Here is a 20,384-nt window from a genome sequence, read left to right on the forward strand (position 1 = left end):
CCGCCCAACAGTGGGAGAGGAGAAGGAATATGGGAAGATTCCATCTATGGAAGGGGATGATCCTAAGGTCATTTGCCTGTTTCAAAGGGAGGAGCTGGATCTTATGATCATGCACGTCCTAGCGGAGTTAGAAATAGCGGTGCCGCATGAGGAGCCAGACCAGGACACGGTGGATTGAGGCATGGCTGGTTTACGGGGCCTGGCCAGGACTTTTCCTTTGCATAGAATGGTTAAATAATTGGTGGTCAGGGAGAGACTGGCCTTAAAATGAGTAGGGCTATGGATAAGCTTTATCCCTTGCCCAAGGAGACTTTGGAGCTCTTGAGGGTGCCGAAGGTGGATGCTTCGGTGTCGGCTGTCACAAAGAGAACCACCATTCCAGTAGCTGGTGCAGCAGCTCTGAAGCTGCTGCACCAGCATCCTCTCCTTTTTCCTTCACTGCTCCACCTCCCCCCTCCCTGTTATTTGTAATTTCCTCTTCCTCCTTTACAATGTTGATTGTGAACCGGCATGATATGTCCTATGAATGTCGGTATATTTTAAAAGCATTTAAATAAATAAATAAATAAATAAATAAATAAATTTGTAGGACAGGAAGCTCGAGGTGCACCTCAAGAAGATTTTCAAGGTTTTGGCTCTTGGGATCCGGGCTGCAGTATGCAGCAGTTTTATCCTTCGGGCAAGCTTGAGATGGGTGCAGCAGTTGCAGAGTGCCAGGGATCTGTCACCTCAGGAATCTGAGCAGGTGGAACAGTTGGAGGCAGCGCTTGCTTATGGAGCCAATGTTTTATATGATCTTATCCACGCTTCTTCTAGGGCAGTGGTGTCTAGTCTCTGCTAAGGAAGCTTTTATGGTTGCGAAACTGGTCAGTAGATGTTTTGTTGAAGGCTCAACTGGGGGCGCTTCCTTTTAAGGGCAAGCTTCTTTTTGGAGAAGACTTAGAACAGCTGATTAAGCATCTGGGAGATAAGGTGCACAAGCTACTGGTGGATGGGCCCAAAGGATTTATGCCAGCTCGCTCTCGCTTTCGAGGCCAAAGGTGTCTCCAGGTGCAAGCCAGAAGCAGACCTTGGGGGAGGTCTCAGTCCTGGTCCTAGTCTTTTTGTGGATGCAGAGTGAACAGAGAGGGCTCCAGCCAAGGGATTAGCGGAGCCAAGTCCATACAATGAAATGAGGTCTGCCCACTCCTCAATCCCAGCCATCGGGGGTCTGTTGACTCATTTTACACATTGGGATCCACCGAGCTCATCAGAGGTACCTCAGACTCATGATCCTTGGGAAGCATTTTCAGTTTTGCACGCTTCCATTCAGTCTAGTCCTTGCTCGGAGGACTTTCACCAAGGTAATGGTGGTGATAGCGGCAGCCCTCAGAAAGGAGGGTGTTCTGGTTCAACCATAACTGGATGTCTGGCTCATCCGAGCGAAGTCTCAGGATCTTTGCAGACAGGTGGTGGAAGTAGTCTTGCACGGCTTGAGATTCTTGGGCTAGGTAGTGAATCTGGCCAAGAGCCACCTTTCTCCTTCACAGGTTCTGGAGTTCTTGGGTGCCCACTTCGATACCTGTGTGGGCAAGGTCTTTCTTATGGAGTAGCGGATTGTCAAACGGCAGGTGCAGGTTCAAAACCTGTTGGAGGCCCGAGTGCCCAAGGTCTGGGATTTACTTGCAGGTCCTCTGTTTCATGGCCTCGACCTTGGAGCTGGTCCCATGGGCATTTGCTCATATGAGACCTCTACAGAAAGTGTTGCTATCACAGTGGGATCTGATTTCAAAGCAGTTTCATCTTCCACTACTGCTTACAGAGTTAGCCAGGTCCAGTCTCTTGTGGTGGCTTGGCTGGGACCATTTGTGCCGCCGAGTGGACCTTGAGGTGCCTCCATGGATGGTAGTGACTACCGACGCCAATCTCACTGGTTGGGGGCTTATGTCAGTCCCAGTCGGAGCAGGGCTAATGGTCGGTGGAGGAAGAGACCTGGTTCATCAATCGCCTAGGGAAGAGAATGGTGCGGTTGGCTCTGGAGGGGTTTCTTCCCCTTCTGCACAACCGTGCAATCAGTCCTGTGAGACAATGCGATGGTGGCCTGCATCAACCACCAGGGATGTACCAAGAGTTGAGCGGTTGCTCTGAAAGCGGAGATACTGATGTCCTGAGTGGAGCAGCATCTGGCTTTGATAGTGGCGTTGCACATAGCGGGGTCCGACAATGTGCAAGCAGATTTTCTCAGATGACAACAATTGGATCCTGGAGAATGGGAACTATCAGAGGAAGCAATGAGCCTCATTTCTCGCAGGTGAAGCATGCCTCATATGGTTCTGATGGGAATCCAGAGGAATGTCAAGGCACCGCATTTCTTCAGTCGCGGAAGAGAGCATGGAGTGGAAGGGGTTGATGCCCTGGTGCTTCCTTGACCGCACAATGTTTTGATCTACATGTTTCCTCCATGGCCGCTGGTGGGCAAGGTTGTAAGGAGAATAGAGGTCCACCCAGGAAATGTGGTTCTTGTGGCTCTGGAGTAGCCACAAAGGCTTTGGTTTGCAGATCTGGGCAACTACCAAATCTTCTGCGGCAGGGCATTATTTTCAGATCAAGCGGATCGCTTTTGTCTAGTGCCTTGGCTTTTGAAAGGAGGCAATTAAGGAAGAAAGGATATCTTGAGGATGTTATTTCTACTCTGCTGCGAGCTCGCAAGACCTCTACTTCCTTGGTGTATGTCCGGGTTTGGAGAGTCTTCGAGTCTTGGTGTACAGCAAGAATCTGTGGTGCAGATTCTGGCCTTTTTGCAGAGAAGCCTAACAAAAGGTTTGTCCTTTAGTTCCTTTAGTGTGCCAGTGTTGGCCTTGAGCTTCTTGCGGGGCAAGATTCATGGAGCAACTCTGACTGCGCATCCGGCTGTGGTGCGTTTCCTCTGAAGGGCGAAGCATTTGCACTCCCCTTTCGTAAGGTATGTCCTTCTTGGAGCCTTAACTTGATTCTCAAGGGCATGTGTGAAGCACCATTTTAGCCTCTTAAGAGGGCTACCATAAAAGATCTGATTTTTGAAGGTGCTTTTCTTGGTGCCAATTTGTTCAGCCAGAAGTGTGTTTGAACGTCAAGCCCAGTCATGTAGGGAACCCTTTTTGTGGATTTCGGATTCTGGAGCATCGCTGAGGATAGTTCCATCTTTTCTGCCGAAGGTAGTTTCAGCGTTCCACTTAAGTCACAGTGGAGTTTCCAGCCTTTACAAATCTGGAGATTGATATGCCTCATGCAAAGGAATTAAGACATCTTGATGTCAGAAGGGCTTTGTTGTGGTATTTATTTATTTATCGAGTTTTATATGCCGTTGTTAGGTTTCGCCTCCTAGAGGTCACTAACAGTTTCAGAATGTCGGATCACCTCTTTGTGCTATGGAGTGGTGCAAAAAAGGGTCGGAAACTGTCAAAGGTCATGATAGCACATTGGTTGAAGGAAGCTATTGGTTCCGAATATTTCTATTGCAGTCAACCCATCCCGGAGGGGTTAAGGGCTCATTCTACCATTCACAGGCAGCCTCCTGGGAGAGTGCTAATTAGTTTTGTCACGAGGTTTGCAGGGCGGCTACTTGGAAGTCTTTGCATACCTTTGCCAGACACTACAATTTGATGTCCAGGTGCCAGACATCTGCAATTTTGGTGAAAGTGTTCTTTGAATGGGACTCTCACAGTCCCATAGAAACATATATAGAAACATAGAAGTGAAGGCAGAAGAAGACCATACGGCCCATCCAGTCTGCCCAGCAAGCTTTCACAGTTATTTTTCTCATACTTAGCTGTTACTGTGACTGGTGAGGCCAGGGCCCTTATTGGTAACTTTTTGGTTCTAATTTTCCTTCCACCCCTGCCATTGATGTAGAGAGCAGTGCTGGAGCTGCATAAAAGTGAAGTATCAAGCCTAATTGGTTAGGGGTAGTAACCGCTGCAATAAGCAAGCTACTCCCATGCTTATTTTTTTACCCAGCCTGTGCAATTTATTCCTTGTTGGCTGTCCTAATATAAATCCTCTTTTCTTCATACCCCCTGCTGTTGAAGCAGTGAGCTGTGCTGTATATGTATTCAAAGTGAAGTATTGGTTCGGGGTAGTAACTGCTGCAACAAGCAAGCTACTCCCACGCTTATTTGTTTTCCCAGACTATGGAATTCAATCCTAGTTGGTAGTTCTCTGAATGTAAATCCTCTTTTCTTCATTCCCCCTGCCGTTGAAGCAGTGAGCTGCGCTGTATATGTATTCAAAGTGAAGTATTGGTTAGGGGTAGTAACCGCCGCAACAAGCAAGCTAATCCCACGCTTATTTGTGAATGCAAATCCTTTGTCCCACATTTCCTCTTGTCGTTGAAGCATAGAACAATGTTGGAGTCGCATTAACCGTGTGTGTTTATTGAATAAGGGTATTAATCATCCCGGTTAGGAAAGCTTTGGTACATCCCAGGAGTCTGGACTGATCTGGGTACATACAGGGAAAGGAAAATTGGTTCTTATCTGCTCATTTTCATTCCTGTAGTACCACAGATCAGTCTAGAGTCCCGCTTAGTGGTGGAGAGGAATTTTGGAGAGTCAGCTCGATCTGTTCACTATAATAATTCTGAAGAATAGCACAGGTTTCTCTTTAGTCGTTTTCAAGAAGTATTCTAAATTTAATTACAGTTCTTAATTACGAATGTTCTTTTTCCTCTGGTCGTTCCGGGGAATGTAGTAGGGTTAATTTGTTAGAAGTTTTGTTGAATATTTTATGCTTGGGTATGGATCAATACTGAGGAGATGCAGGTTCCCCAACGGGTTAAAGTTTTTTCTGTCTCCATCTGCTGAAAGGGAGGCAAAACCAGGAGTCTGGACTGATCTGTGGTACTTCAAAACTAAAATTAGCAGCTAAGAACCAATTTTCCTTTATCTGCCATTCCAAAATTGCTATCACATCTCACATTAGTATCAAATATGCAAAAAACAGAAATTATTTGGCTTAACAGGATAAAGCCCATCAACACATCTTTACAGTTCACAGTAGGAGCATATTTGATAAAGTCTAACATGCCCAAGACTTAGGCCTAATAATAGATAAACTGGTTATAAAAAAAAACAAACATATCAATATGGTGATTAAATCAGGCTACAATAAACTTTGCTTACTAAACGATTAAAGCCATTACTGAATTCAAATGATTTTCGTACAGTTACAAACCATGATATTTTCCAGTTTTGACTAATGTAATGTCTTATTATTGGGATTTCAAGCATCAACTTTAAGACCTTTGCAGCTACTGCAGAATGCAGTGAGAAGAGTGCTGATGATGATGGGGGTGGGGGGGGATATACAATCATATTAACCCAATCTAGATGTCATTACATTGGTTGCCAATAAAATATCAAATACAATATAAGATTCTAAGCTCCATTCATGCAGTTATAAACAACAAAGATGTGGATTGGCTGGGAGCAGCACTACATTTTCATATTCTCCAAAGAAATCTAAGGTCAGCTAACAAGGGCTTACTGAGCGTTATCAGAGGTAAGAGAGAGCACTCTCAATTGCTGGGCAAAGGTTGTGGAACTTGCCACCCGAAGACTTAAGAATTCAAAAAGATCTTAACATTTTTAGGAAAGGATTAAAAACTTGGCTATTTAAAATAGCTTTCGAAACTGATTAGACAAGATGAAGAGAATAGCCTGACAGAGTGAAGTGTGATTAAAGGTTGAATTATAGTTAAGTAACTTTGATTTGATGTATGTACTATCTTATATTTATGTGGTGTGTAATTTGTTTTGATTTATTGTAGGCTCTATTTTTTTATGTACATCGAAGATTTTACTTACGTATGTTTTTATGGAAACCGCTTTGATTTTTTTTATGATGAAGCAGTATATAAGAATTTTAAATTACATTTTAATTTGAATGTGAACCCTTGTGATTGTCTAACAGAACGACTGTATAGAAATAAATAAGAATAAATAATGTTGCAGAGCTTTACTCAGTAGAAGCCTATGCTGTGTTAAGGGCTGTAGAGGCATGTGTTGTCTGTCTCGTTCTAAGTGGTAAACCTGAAATGTCTGAAAATAAAGTTGTCTGATTCTGAGACACAGGTGTCCTTTCCTGGGCTTTTCATATCGAATATACGGTATTTATTAATTTTTTTATTTAAATTCTTTTAATATACCGATGCTCAAGACGAGGTCTTATCGTACCGGTTTACAATGGAACTAGGGGAAACCAATTAACAATATAAAGAAGGTAATGTTATATTGAACAGGGAGCATAAACATGGGCTTTGGAAGAAAGGTATAAGTGGTAAGTTTCTGTGGTGCGGCCAGTACTCCCCGGAGAACGAAGGGACAAGAGAGCCAGCAGTCTCCTCCTGGCTACATATACCTTTACATTGCCTACACTGCCATTTGACCTCACTTCGGCTCCTCAGCTCATTGCAAGATGTTTGGCTTTCATCACAGCATTTTTACGTGTTTCCCCTCCTGGGCTATTGGCTGATTAAGGGCACTTCTCAGGTAGTAATGGACAAATCCAGTTGCTAGGGTTTGTCATCAGTTATTCCAAGTCCAATTTCTGCCCAAGAAGTCTAGAGACCATGGCAATTTTCCATGCTAGAATCTCATACTTAATATCTCCAGTTGAAGAATTGGAGCCATGTGGAGAATGTTGGGCCTTATGGACACTAAAGGACCAGTAGAACCTATCTATGTGCACTAGAGACGTCTGGACTCACTGTCTTGGTGGCTTTTCCATTAACATGTCCAAGGACATGGCTTTCCAAATTCACCAGCACTAAATTGTCTTAACCACAGATACAGCCATCTTGTTTTGGGGAGCTTACCTAGATGGACCCTGGTCCTTCGAGGAGAAGATGCTCCACATCAGTCTTCTGGTAAAGACAATATACTGTACTCTAAGGGTTTTAGAAATCAAATAGTCCTTGTTCAGACAATTTCCCTGAACAAGCAGGGAGGAAAAGGATCTTTTGTGTGTCTGAAACCATAAGACTGGGGCTGGGCCAGGTCATACAGGACAATATGAAGGACAAACATTCTGGCAGACAGGATGAATTATCAGTTACCTGAATCAGAACTTAGTGAATAGCATCTTTTATCAGTGGGAAAATCCCAAGATCTGTTTGCAGTGGGTCAGAACAGAAAGGTACCAACTCTCTGCAGGATGGCATCCTTGTGGAGGGGATTTCTGTACATATCTCTGAAGGGAAGACCTTATTAATACTCATCAGAGATTAGGAGTCTGAGTCTCATAGCCCTATTTTGGCCCATTTGGTTTTCAGTTTTCCAAAGTGTGTTCATCTGGAATGCAGTCAGGTTGGAGATAATGCAGAGCCAAATTTATTTCCTACATCCAAATCTCATGTCCCCATGGCTTGGATGTTGACAGCTAGGTAATATGATTTTTTGGCTCTCTAGTTCGGTAACAGATAATTCTGGCTTCCAGGAAGGAATCCACTCGGTGGTCTTATGGTTGCAAATGGAGGAGGTTTGTAGTCTGATGTAACAGGGAAATCCTTAATTCTTTCTCCTGTCTCTCACTCAAAATCCTTGAACACCTTTTATGCATTTCGGAGTCTGGGCTTAAAACCAACTCTTGTTAGGGTACATCTTGGTGCAGTTACCATAATACCATCATTATGTAAAAGGAAAGTGGTGTCTGTTCAGCTTTTTAGTTGCAAAATATCCAGCAGAATGTTTTTAAAATAAAAATCATATGGGGTTTGCTTCATTTGAAGCTCCCCATCAAGCTACCCACTGGGACCTCTGTAATTTTAACTCTGCTGATGAAAGCTGGTGGCCACTTCACTCTGTAGAGACTGAGATCTTCAGATCCTGGCACTAAGTTTGATCATTTTAACTCTGCTGATGAAAGCTGGTGGCCACTTCACTCTGTAGAGACGGAGATCTTCAGATCCTGGCACTAAGTTTGATCATTTTAACTCTGCTGATGAAAGCTGGTGGCCACTTCACTCTGTAGAGACGGAGATCTTCAGATCCTGGCACTAAGTTTGATCATTTTATCTTGGCTGATGAAAGCTTGTGGCCACTTCACTCTGTAGAGACGGAGATCTTCAGATCCTGGCACTAAGTTTGATCATTTTATCTCGGCTGATGAAAGCTGGTGGCCACTTCACCCTGTAGAGACGGAGATCTTCAGATCCTGGCACTAAGTTTGATCATTTTATCTTGGCTGATGAAAGCTGGTGGCCACTTCACTCTGTAGAGACAGAGATCTTCAGATCCTGGCACTAAGTTTGATCATTTTATCTCTGCTGATGAAAGCTGGTGGCCACTTCACTCTGTAGAGACGGAGATCTTCAGATCCTGGCACTAAGGTTGATCATAGCAGAGTGATGAATGAAGGCTCGCCGCACCAGAATCCCAGCACTGGTTCCAATTGAGCTGGAAGAGAAAGGAGGAACTATAGAAACCCCCCCCCCCCCAAAAGAAAACCAATACCATTATAAAATCCAATCTTATGGATAACAAAGCTCCTAAATCCCTCACTCGAGTGTGAGTGCACTGCTGAATGGGAGTGTGGATTGGAGATGTGCCAAAGTGTGTGGGGTGTCAGTTGCAGTCTGTGGGGATGGGAAGTCTCGCTGAGTGAAGGGTTGGAAGGTCACAGCACTTAGAGATTGATGGGGCACTACTGAATACTCAGATCTTTTGGCCCTCATGGGACTGAAGTTCTGCTTGAGATGTTTTTCCCCTTCTTCTGGATCTTTACATCCAAATATCTGATGAGCCTTGTTTGACCTGGGTTGAGCTTGATGGTGTGATTTCAACTTGTAGGGAAACAAAAGTCACTGTCTCTACTCTTAGGATTTTTTTTTCTTTGTTCTTTTTGCCTCCTTTCCCTGTCATTGTACCTGAGCACAGGTTTTACTTCTTTTTGCTTCCTTTTCCCTTCAGTGGAGTTATTGCCATGGGCACAGAGGAAGCTGCTGAAATGGAAAATGACCACAGTCACGCCAAATATAGTGAAGCAGATCGTATTGCGCTCCCACTTCCGAGTTACCAAGAGTAAGTCCTCTCCTTCAGTGGATGCACTATTCTTCCTCACTCCAGAACAGCACCTTTCTTTTGTTCTATGGAGTGATTGATAAGGCTGTAAAATCTTGCTTCTATGCTGGAAGATGAAATGAGGATAAAATGTGTGGATGCATCTATCCAAAAACTGTATCGTAAAAACATAAAGCAGGGAATAAACTCACCCAGAAAAGTACATAACAGCCAATAATATTCATTCCCTCTAGGTACCAGGATCAGTCCAGACCCGCTGGGTTGTCTCCCTTCCAGCAGAGGGAGTCGGAGAAAAAACTGAAAAGGCACCTCTCTTACCCTCTCCTCACTCCAGAACAGCACCTTTCTTTTGTTCTATGGAGTGATTGATAAGGCTGTAAAATCTTGCTTCTATGCTGGAAGATGAAATGAGGATAAAATGTGTGGATGCATCTATCCAAAAACTGTATCGTAAAAACATAAAGCAGGGAATAAACTCACCCAGAAAAGTACATAACAGCCAATAATATTCATTCCCTCTAGGTACCAGGATCAGTCCAGACCCGCTGGGTTGTCTCCCTTCCAGCAGAGGGAGTCGGAGAAAAAACTGAAAAGGCACCTCTCTTACCCTGGTGTGCCACCTGCGATCCCTCAGTATTTTCTCTGACTCTCAGCAGAAGGGTTGACAGAACCTGTGGTCCTGATCTTTCAATTTCTTTAAATTTAGTTGCATCTTTTTTTTACAGAGTTCTAAGGCTCTGGAAGCTTTAGCTAACACCTTTGGCTACAGCAAGTTGGTTGTATAAAAAAAAAAGCTCAATGCGATTTTTATTTTTCCAGGCTTTTCACTTAGCAGCGGTAGAGGTAAGGCAGGAGCTGGCAGCTCTAAAAGCCTTGTTCCCGGAGGGCCGTCTATCTCTGGAGGGGGATTAACCGGTGGGCTGGTCCCTCCCCTCGGCGCCCCGAGACGAGTTTCCTCAGGTGCTGCAGCGTTCCCAGAGCTACAGAAGGCTGCGAGTCGGCAGGGTATTTTAAGTTCTTCCTTTTTCTTTCCTACTGTGCTGTTTGGAACACCCCCCCCCCGGGGGATGCCACGAGGGCTATCGTGCTCAGCATGTGGGGAGGCGGGGTTGCATCTCGCGGGACAGGGTTTACGCCCGCTGCCTCCCCGGGGGGGGGGGGGGGGAAGAGGGCTCGTCCGGGGGGGAGATTTTGGGCCCATTTTACAATGAGGCGCGGAATGGCGCAAATCGCGTCCGGGTCCATCACCGGTGCGTGCGGGAACGGCGGCCATTTTGTCGGAGCCCTGCCTGCTGACTGGGGGAGAGGATTCTCCGATTTCTCCTCCCAGTCTGAGTCCCGTTCGACCAAGCGATCCGGGGCCCGCCTCCTCAGGGAGCCCGGTCCTCCCCCTTCCTCCTCTTCCTCACCTATCGGATCCCTTAAAGGGCCAGTCAGTTTTTTCTTCAAAATGTATTTTACTTATGCATAAGGCTTTTTTGGAGGCGGCAGCTCAGCAGGATGAGCAGCCCCCTCCCGCGAAGATTGCGCGGCAGGACACGTCTCTGGATGCAATTTCGGCCCCTGGGGGATTCCGGATCCTGCTCCCGTGGGATCTTTTCTGGATCCTTTCCTCCAAAACCTAGATGGGGGTGTTGATGAGTCTGCTCCGGTAGAGGGGGTTGACCCCTGGGTTTCTCGGCTGTTTCGCCGGGAGGAGTTGGATCCCTTGATCCCCTATGTCCTGGAGGAACTGGAAGTGGAGGCACCAGTCCCCAGTTCGGAGCCAGTTAAGGGGAAACCAGTACTCTCGGGGCTGCGTGCCCTGCCCCAAACATTTCCTTTCCACCCAATGCTTAAGCAATTGGTCACTCGGGAGTGGGAATCTCCGGACGTGACCCTGCGAGTGGGACGGGCGATGGACAAACTCTACCCTTTACCCGAGGAAGCCTTGGATATCCTCAGGATTCTCAAGGTGGACGCATCGGTTACTGCGGTCACCAAGCGGACCACCATTCCTGTTATGAGAGCGACGGCTCTTAAGGACTTGCAGGATAGGTGGCTAGATGTCCTCCTCAAGTGCATTTTTGAGGTGTCAGCGCTCTGTGTTAGAGCGGCGGTCTGCAGTAGCCTCATACAGCGAGCGACCCTCGGGTGGGTCCAGCAAATGCTCACATCACAGGTGTTGCCGCCAGAGGAAGCAGATCAGGCGAATAGGATGGAGTCCGCGGTAGCTTACACAGCAGATGCATATTATGATCTGTTGCGGGCATCTTCATGCAACATAGCCACTGCAGTTTCGGCTAGACGGCTTCTCTGGCTCCGGAACTGGTCCGCGGACATTTCTTCCAAAACTCAGTTGGGTATTCTTCCTTTTAAGGGGAGGAACTTGACGCCCTTATTAAGTCTCTTGGGGAGAATAAGGTGTATAAATTGCCAGAAGACGAGCCTAAGTCTTCCAGGCCCTTTGGGGCAGCACGTTACCGTTTCCGAGGACAGCGCAGATTTCGGAAGTCGCGGCCGCCCGCTTTTCCCCGCCCGTCAACAGACTCAGAGAGCTCAGTCTTGGCCTACTTCCTTTTGTGGTTGGAGGCCATTTCAGGAGGGAGGTTCTCAAGGGGCCACCGGAGGTAAGCAGTCCCAATGAAGGTGTTCCGACCCTCTTCCCGGTTCCAGTGGTGGGAGGTTGTCTCTCCCTGTTTCTCGAGGAGTGGGTCAGGATCACGTCGGACCAGTGGGTCCTCAGTATCATCGCCCACGGTTACGAGTTGGATTTTGCCCGCCCGTTAAGGGATCTTTTTCTGATTTCTCCTGCCGGCTCTCTGACCAAGCAAGAGGTAGTCGCGCAAACCCTGAGTCGCTTGAAATCCCTGGGGGCTATTGTTCCAGTCCCTCCAAAAGAGCGCAGGGCCGTCAGGTACTCCATCTATTTTGTAGTCCCGAAGGAGGGGTCCTTCCGGCCAATATTGGATCTCAAGGCAGTCAACCGAGCACTTCGGGTTCCCCGTTTTCGCATGGAGACTCTACGGTCGGTCATTGCGGCCGTCCACTCAGGAGAATATTTGGCCTCTTTGGATCTGACTGAGGCGTATCTTCACATTTGGATACACGAGCACCATCAGCAGTTTCTCCGGTTCATGGTTCTGGGGGGGGAGCATTATCAGTTCCAAGCTCTTCCGTTCGGCTTAGCGACAGCGCCTCGGGTCTTCACCAAGGTAATGGTAGTCGTAGCAGCGGCCCTCCAGCGGGAGGGGATCTTGGTTCACCCATACCTGGATGATTGGCTCATCCGGGCCAAATCGGAGAGCCTCTGTCTGGAAGCAGTGAGCAAGGTTCTACTCTAGCTCCAGTCCCTTGGTTGGGTGGCCAACTTTGCCAAGAGCCAGTTGGTACCATCTCAGGTTCTCAAGTTCCTGGGAGCACGCTTCGACACCTCTGTAGGCAAGGTCTTCCTCACTCGGGAGAGGAGGCTCAAGTTAGTGGCGCAGATCTGTCAGCTCATGTCCTTACCCCTGCCCATAGTATGGGATTATTTGCAGGTACTTGGCTCCATGGCGTCTACTCTGGAAGTGGTTCCCTGGGCGTGGGCGCATATGAGACCATTACAACGCGCATTGCTTTCTCTGTGGGATCCAAAATCGGAGGAGTTTCGCCTGCCTTTTCCACTGATGGAAGAACCAGCCAGGTCCAGTCTCGATTGGTGGTTGATTCCAGCCCACTTGTTACAGGGGATGGACCTGGAGGAGCCGCAGTGGGTAATAGTCACGATGGATGCCAGCCTCACTGGTTGGGGAGCAGTTTGCCAGTCTCAATCCGCTCAGGGTCGTTGGACAACTTATCAGGCGACGTGGTGAATCAATCGATTGGAAACCAGGGTGGTACGCCTGGCGTTACATGTTTTTCGCCCTCTGGTAGCTCAGTGTGCGGTGCGAGTCTTGTCAGACAACGTGACGACGGTAGCCTACATCAACCACCAAGGGGGGAACCAGGAGCCGGTTGGTGGTCTGGGAGGCCGAAAGGCTCATGACGTGGGCAGAGCGACATCTGGTCCGGTTGGTGCCCTCGCACATAGCCGGGGTGGACAATGTGCAGGCAGACTTCCTCAGCTGCCAGCATCTAGATCCCAGCGAGAGTGAATTGTCCAACGCAGCCTTCCGGCTGATCACTCGTCATTGGGGAGTTCCACACCTCGACTTGATGGCAACTCGGACAAATGCAAAGTCACTCCGGGTTTTCAGTCATTGGAGAGACCACGGGTCGGAAGGAGTGGAACTCTCGTCCTTTCGTGCCCTCGTGGCGTACTGCTGTATGTGTTTCCGCCTTGGCCACTAGTGGGCAAGATCGTGCGTCGGATAGAGAACCGCGTGGGGTCTGTCATTCTTGTAGCCCCAGAGTGGCCCCAAAGGCCGTGGTTTGCGGATCTGATCTCGTTGGCGATCGACGGTCCGGTGCTTCTCACCCACCTTCCGAATCTCCTTCGACAAGGTCCAGTATTTTTTGATCGAGCAGATCGCTTTTGTCTAGCAGCCTGGCTTATGAGAGGAGGCAATTGAGGAATAGGGGATATTCGGATTCCATGTCGTTGGCCTATATTCGTGTTTGGAGAGTTTTCGACTCTTGGTGCCAAGGTTTGAACGTCCCCCCGTGTCTGGCTTCGGTGGCACACATCCTATCCTTCCTGCAGGAGGGACTGAAGAAAGGTCTAGCTTGCAGTTCTCTCCGGGTGCAGGTCGCGGCACTGGGTTGCCTGCGGTGCAAGATTGATGGCTTTTCACTGGCAGCTCATCCAGATGTGTCCCGTTTTTTGAAGGGGGCCAAGCATTTTCGCCCACCGGTACGACAAATTTGTCCTGCCTGGAGCTTGAATTTAGTTCTCAAGGGCTTATGTGGTCTTCCTTTTGAGCCCTTCCAGCGGGCTATGTTGAAGGATTTGACACAAGACTGTTTTTTTTTGTTGTTTTTTTTTTTTTTTAGCCATTATCTCCGCACGGCGAATTTCAGAGCTTCAAGCTTTGTCATGTCGGGATCCGTATCTTCGTATTTCGGATTCTGGAGTTTCTCTGCGGACCGTTCCCTCCTTCTTGCCCAAGGTGGTATCGGCTTTTCATGTCAATCAGACGGTAGAGTTACTGGCCTTCCCGAATTTGGATCCAACTTCTGCGACGGATAAGGATCTGCATAAGTTGGATGTGCGCAGAGTTCTCCTTCGCTATCTAGTGGTGACCAATGCTTTTTTTCGATTATCGGATCATTTGTTTGTCTTATTGAGTGGTCCTAGACGGGGACACAAGGCATCCAAAGCTACGGTTGCTAGGTGGTTGAAGGAGGCCATTTCCTCCATTTATCTTTGTGCAGGACGTGCCATATCAGAAGGCTTGAAAGCACACTCTACCAGGTCTCAAGCGGCTTCTTGGGTGGAGAGCCAATCGGTCTCGCTGCAGGAGATTTGTAGACCAGCCACTTGGAAATCCTTGCATACTTTTGCGAAACATTATCATGTGGACGTCCGGGATCCAGAGGTAGACTGGCAGCAGTATTCTTCGTGCGGGACTCTCCAGATCCCACCCCAATTAGGGTAGCTCTGGTACATGCCAGCAGTCTGGACTGATCTTGGTACGTACAGGGAAAGGAAAATTGGTTCTTACCTGCTAATTTTCATTCCTGTAGTACCAAGGATCAGTCCAGACGCCTGCCCTTGGGTTTTTTGGCGAGTCCGATTTTTCTGTATGTTTTCTTCCTTCTTACCTCGGCAGAATTCTTTACAGGCAGGGGAAGGAATCTTCTTGATTGATATGTTATGCGGCGGTTCGGTTTGTTTATTTTACCGCGCATATTGTTGTAGCCACTGTTATGTTTGAGGATTTGTTCTCCTTTAATGGTTATTCTGCTTTGATATCGTATATACTGAGGGATCGCAGGTGGCACACCAGGTTAAGAGGGGTGCCTTTTCAGTTTATTTTCTCTGACTCCCTCTGCTGGAAGGGAGACACAACCCAGCGGTCTGGACTGATCCTTGGTACTACAGGAACAAAAATTAGCAGGTAAGAACCAATTTTCCTTTTATCCTGAAACAAATACCTCTAAAGCATGAAAAGCTGGTAATCTGCAGAACATCTGTTTTTACATGAAGTTCCATGCAGAACTAAAGCCTACTTTCCAGGCATTATACATCCACACCTTTAGTTGATATCCCTTTCAGAATCTTCTGGAATCCCTACCCCCCAACATGTCCTGAAACGTTGGTGTGGATAAGACACCAAACCCAAGTGGGTATATGGACATACACTCAGCTCTACGCCTACTTTTCTTCCCTCAGGAAGGAGGCTAAAAACACAATGCCAGACCTACATGGATTTCCACTGCTAGAGACTGTTTCAACGGTAAGTTATCTGGCTTTTTGCCTTCATTGTAGGGACCACACAATACCTAGTTCTTGTTCACTCCATATGTGCTTCCATATCTGGTTTCACTGGTAAAAGGTACCCTTGAAACAGACTCTGGCAGTCAAGACACATGCAGGTTGGGCTTTGTTCATTTTATATATATGTTCCTAATGATTTTATCTTTCATCTTTATACCTGTTTTTGTGGGGTAAATTAATATCAGTACTCATGCACTTTTTTGTATGGTAGGTTAAGATAGCTGAGCTATTATCTTCAACTCTTTTATTTATTTGAAGCTTTGTTTTTATCCCAGGACAAGCAGGATGCTAGTCCTCACATATGGGTGACATCAGTAATGGAGCCCTATGTACGGAAAAACTTCTTTAAAAGTTTCTATGAAACTTTTGAATGGCACCGGAGTGCCTACTGAGCATGCTCAGCATGTCATGATATTCCCTGCCACAGGGGTCTCTCTTCAGTCTTCTTTTTTCCGCGAAGCCGTTAGCATCGCGGGTTGATTGGAGTCTTGAGGTGATTTTCACCTTATAAAAAAGTCGGAAAAATTTGATTCACCGCAGGGGTTTTTCCATTTTATTACCGGCAGTAACTTTTTTCTGTTATCGATTCCCGGCTGGGAACGATAATTTTGGGGGTTTTTCGCCGTCGACGGCCGTCCGGCGCCATGGCCTCCGGCTTCAAAAAGTGCCCAAACTGCACAAGAACCATGTCGATTACCGACCCGCATTTTGAATGTGTTCTTTGCTTAGGCAAAGCCACAACATTCAAATGTGCAAGTCTTGTGCTGAAATGACCAGTAAAGGTTGACGTCTTAGGGCTGAAAAAATGGAGCAGCTTTTTTCCATACAACTGCTTCCACGGGCGTCGACTTCAACTCAGTCTTCTCCATCGACTTCAGTTCGTCAGCTTATGATGAAGAAAAAACATCCGGAGGCGGGAGACGCCTCGGCTTCATCCCAGTCGATATCATCGAAAGCATCGACTTCTGGAAGTGACAAACAAAAAGAGAAGCATCGCCATCGACGGCGACAGGATACGGTGACCGAAGATACTTCCACAGGTACGGCCTCTCCGGCAAAGAAAACCCGGACGGAGACAGAGGCTCCAAGGCCTACTGAAGGGCGATCCCCACCGATATCGGTGCCGGGTTCCGAACCTCCTCAGGGCTCTGAGGGGGTATCGGCATCGCCTCCGCCGCCTCCCTCCACAGCTGCTCTGTTTTCACCAGCTGTGAGAGTGGAACTTGATTCCCTCATTCGTCAAGCGGTGCAACAAGCTCTACGTGAGGCGATTCCGCCATCGATGCCGATTCCATCACCATCTATGCCCATTCCGCTACCATCGATTCCGAGGTCACCGACGATGGCACGGGAACCGGAAGCGATTCCTACCCCGGTACAGTCACCGATGCCGCATACGCCTCCACCGATCCCTTCCTCGGTGCCAGCGACGCCAGCACCGGTACCTAAGGAGGATGTCTCCATGCTACATCCAGTTTTTAATAAACTGGACACACTCTTGGATATCCTTGCCAAGCAATTACCACAGGATCCAGTTCCAGGCCCATCTGGAGTACCAAGGCAATTACCACAGGATCCAGTTCCAGGCCCATCGGGAGTACCAAGGCCTTCTAGGCCTCGTTCACCTGTACCACCACATCCTAGTGACCCAGTTACTTACCACATGCCACATCATGAGCCTGGGGACTCTACTTCTGAGTATTCTTCGGATGAAGAATTATTCTCAGAGCCTTCTCCACCGGATGACCATAGAAAATCTCCACCTGAGGACCTCTCATTTACGAATTTCGTTAAGGAGATGGCGGACACCATCCCTTTTCCTATCCAAACAGAGGTGGATGAACGGCAAAAGACTTTGGAAGTCCTACAATTTGTGGACCCTCCCAAGGAAATGTTGGCAATCCCGGTTCACGAAGTCTTCCAGGAACTACAGCACAGAATCTGGGAGCACCCAAGTTCTGTACCAGCGGTAAACAAGAGGGCTGAAGCCACTTACCTTGTACAGCCTACTCCAGGATTCCAAAGATCTCAACTGCCTCACCAATCAGTGGTGGTTGAATCTGCCCAAAAGAAGGCAAAAAGACAAAAGTCCCATGCTTCCGTACCACCTGGGAAAGAAAGCAGATTCCTGGACAACTTAGGAAGAAAGATTTTTCAGGGTTCCCTGCTGGTCTCAAAAATTTCTTCTTACCAGCTGTACATGAACCAGTACCAAAGGAACCTTTGGAAACAGGTTCAGGAACTCTCTCTTTCTCTTCCAGAGCAATTTCAGGAGTCCTTCCAAAATATTATACACAAGGGCCTTGACTCGGGCAAACATGAAGTTCGAGCAACTTATGATTGCTTTGAGACAGCAGCAAGATTATCAGCATCTGGTATAGCTGCAAGAAGGTGGGCATGGCTGAAGGCCTCTGATCTTCGCCCAGAGGTTCAGGAGCATTTGTCGGATCTACCATGCCTGGGGGATAACCTCTTTGGAGAGAAGATTAAGGAAGCTGTGGCAACCTTAAAGGACCACACCGAGACATTAAAACAATTATCCTCTCAACCTCAGGAAACTCAAACTTCTTCCAGAAAGTATCCAAGACGTGACACTCGCCGACCGTACTACCGCCCACGTCGATACTACCCCCCAGCAGGTAGGCCAAGGGCTAACCGCCCAACACAACGCCAGCAGCCTAGGCAAAGGCCAGCAAGACCTCAGCCACCTCCACAAACAACAACTACTTCTGGTTTCTGAAAAGCCCCAGAGAGCAGCAGCCACATCAACCCGTTCCCAGAAACACCAGTAGGAGGTCGCATTCAGTACTTCCACAACAATTGGACCTCCATCACCACCGACCAGTGGGTGTTATCCATCACGACTCACGGTTACAGGCTGGATTTCTTAACTATCCCAATGGAAAATCCACCACTTCACTCTTGCACAATAAATCAACATTCCATAATTCTTCAAACAGAATTATCCACCCTTCTGAGAGCCAGGGCCATAGAACCAGTCCCTGGGCCTCAAAAGGGCAGAGGATTCTACTCCAGATATTTCCTCATTCCAAAGAAAACAGGAGGCCTTCGACCCATTCTAGACCTTGGAAATCTCAACAAATTCCTAAGAAAAGAAAAATTCAGAATGGTATCCCTAGGCACCATTCTGCCTCTTCTTCAAAGGGGAGATTGGCTCTGCTCTCTGGATCTTCAAGATGCATACGCTCACATTCCCATCTTTCCTCCTCATCGCCAGTACCTGCGCTTTCGGGTACTGGATCAACACTTTCAATACAGAGTGCTGCCATTCGGCCTTGCATCAGCACCACGAGTATTCACAAAGTGCATGGCTGCAGCAGTGGCACACCTCCACAAGCAAAAAGTGCATGTGTTCCCTTACCTGGACGATTGGCTCATCAAGAGTCAATCAAAAGAAGGAGCTCTCACTTCTCTCAAGCTCACCATCCAAGTGCTTCACTCCTTGGGATTTCTCATCAACTACCAGAAATCCCATCTGTCACCAACTCATCTGATACAGTTCATAGGTGCGGAATTGAACACTACACTAGCAACGGCTTTTTTTCCAAGAGACCATGCTCAAACACTTGTCCTGTTGACGCACAATCTTCGAAACCAATTCCAAGTAACAGCTCACCAGTGCCTCATTCTTCTAGGGCACATGGCTTCCAAGGTTCATGTAACTCCCATGGCCAGATTGACCATGCGACTACTGCAATGGACACTCAAAGCACAGTGGATACAGGCCACTCAACCAATGTCCACTCCCATTCATATCACAGCAGAGCTCAGGTCTGCACTCCTCTGGTGGACATCAATGAACAACTTGCTCAAAGGCCTACCTTTCCAGCAACCAGTTACACAAGTGACTTTGACTACAGATGCATCCACCTTAGGGTGGGGAGCACATATTGGTCATCTAAAGACACAGGGCAAGTGGACAAAACTCGAAGCCTCTTTTCAAATAAACTTCCTGGAGCTTCGAGCTATACGTTATGCGCTGCATGCGTTCAAGGACTGCCTATCACACAAGACTGTTCTGATCCAGACGGACAACACAGTAGCCATGTGGTACATCAACAAACAAGGAGGAACAGGTTCTTACCTTCTTTGTCAAGAAGCAGCACAGATTTGGGACTGGGCCCTACTACACTCAATTCTTCTACGGGCCACATACCTAGCAGGCATCCACAACACAGTAGCGGATCGCCTCAGTCGTCAGTTCCAACCACACGAATGGTCCTTGGATCCAGCAATAGCATCCAAGATCTTCCAACGCTGGGGTCAACCGACGATAGATCTCTTTGCATCCCATCTCAACTACAAAGTAAACAATTACTGCTCTCTCCTCTGGCAGCAGAACAGCCTACCAAAGGACGCATTTGCTCGCAATTGGAATTCAGGCCTGTTATATGCGTATCCACCGATACCACTCATAACCAAAACACTAGTCAAACTACAACAGGACAAGGGGACTATGATACTCATAGCCCCATATTGGCCTCGACAGGTATGGTTCCCCACACTGCTAGATCTATCAGTCAGGGATCCAATTCGCCTGGGAGTAGCTCCCAATCTCATAACTCAGGAACAGGGTCAGTTGCGCCATCCCAACCTTCAATCCCTGTCCCTGACAGCATGGATGTTGAAAGCTTGATCTTACAACCTTTCAACCTTCCAACCACTATATCTCAAGTACTTATAGCTGCTCGTAAACCTTCCACTAGAAAGAATTATTCCTACAAATGGAAACAGTTTACATTGTGGTGCACTCAGAAAGACTTAGATCCTTTCACTTGCCCCACTACCTCGCTACTAGATTACCTTTACCATCTCTCAGACTCTGGTCTTAAGACATCATCTGTAAGGGTACATTTAAGTGCCATCTCAGCTTATCATAACAAGTTGGGAGATGCACCTATCTCCACACAGCCTCTCGTCAGTAAATT

General features: G+C 47.4%; 1 protein-coding gene across 6 annotated transcripts in view; it reads left to right on the forward strand.

Annotated features, from left to right (window-relative positions):
- TTLL4 (tubulin tyrosine ligase like 4) overlaps positions 1-20,384 on the forward strand; it is a 373,628-nt gene that overhangs the window by 112,063 nt on the left and 241,181 nt on the right. For 5 of the 6 annotated variants that reach the window (XM_029605017.1, XM_029605022.1, XM_029605019.1 and 2 more), the window contains exon 6: positions 8,925-9,035. The exons of the other annotated variant lie outside the window; for it this stretch is intronic. In XM_029605017.1, the coding sequence (XP_029460877.1) occupies positions 8,925-9,035 (111 nt within the window). The remainder of the gene's footprint in view (positions 1-8,924; positions 9,036-20,384) is intronic. 6 annotated transcript variants of the gene reach the window in all.

Source organism: Rhinatrema bivittatum, chromosome 6 (genome assembly GCF_901001135.1).
Source record: "Rhinatrema bivittatum chromosome 6, aRhiBiv1.1, whole genome shotgun sequence".
Taxonomy (NCBI): Eukaryota; Metazoa; Chordata; class Amphibia; order Gymnophiona; family Rhinatrematidae; genus Rhinatrema; species Rhinatrema bivittatum.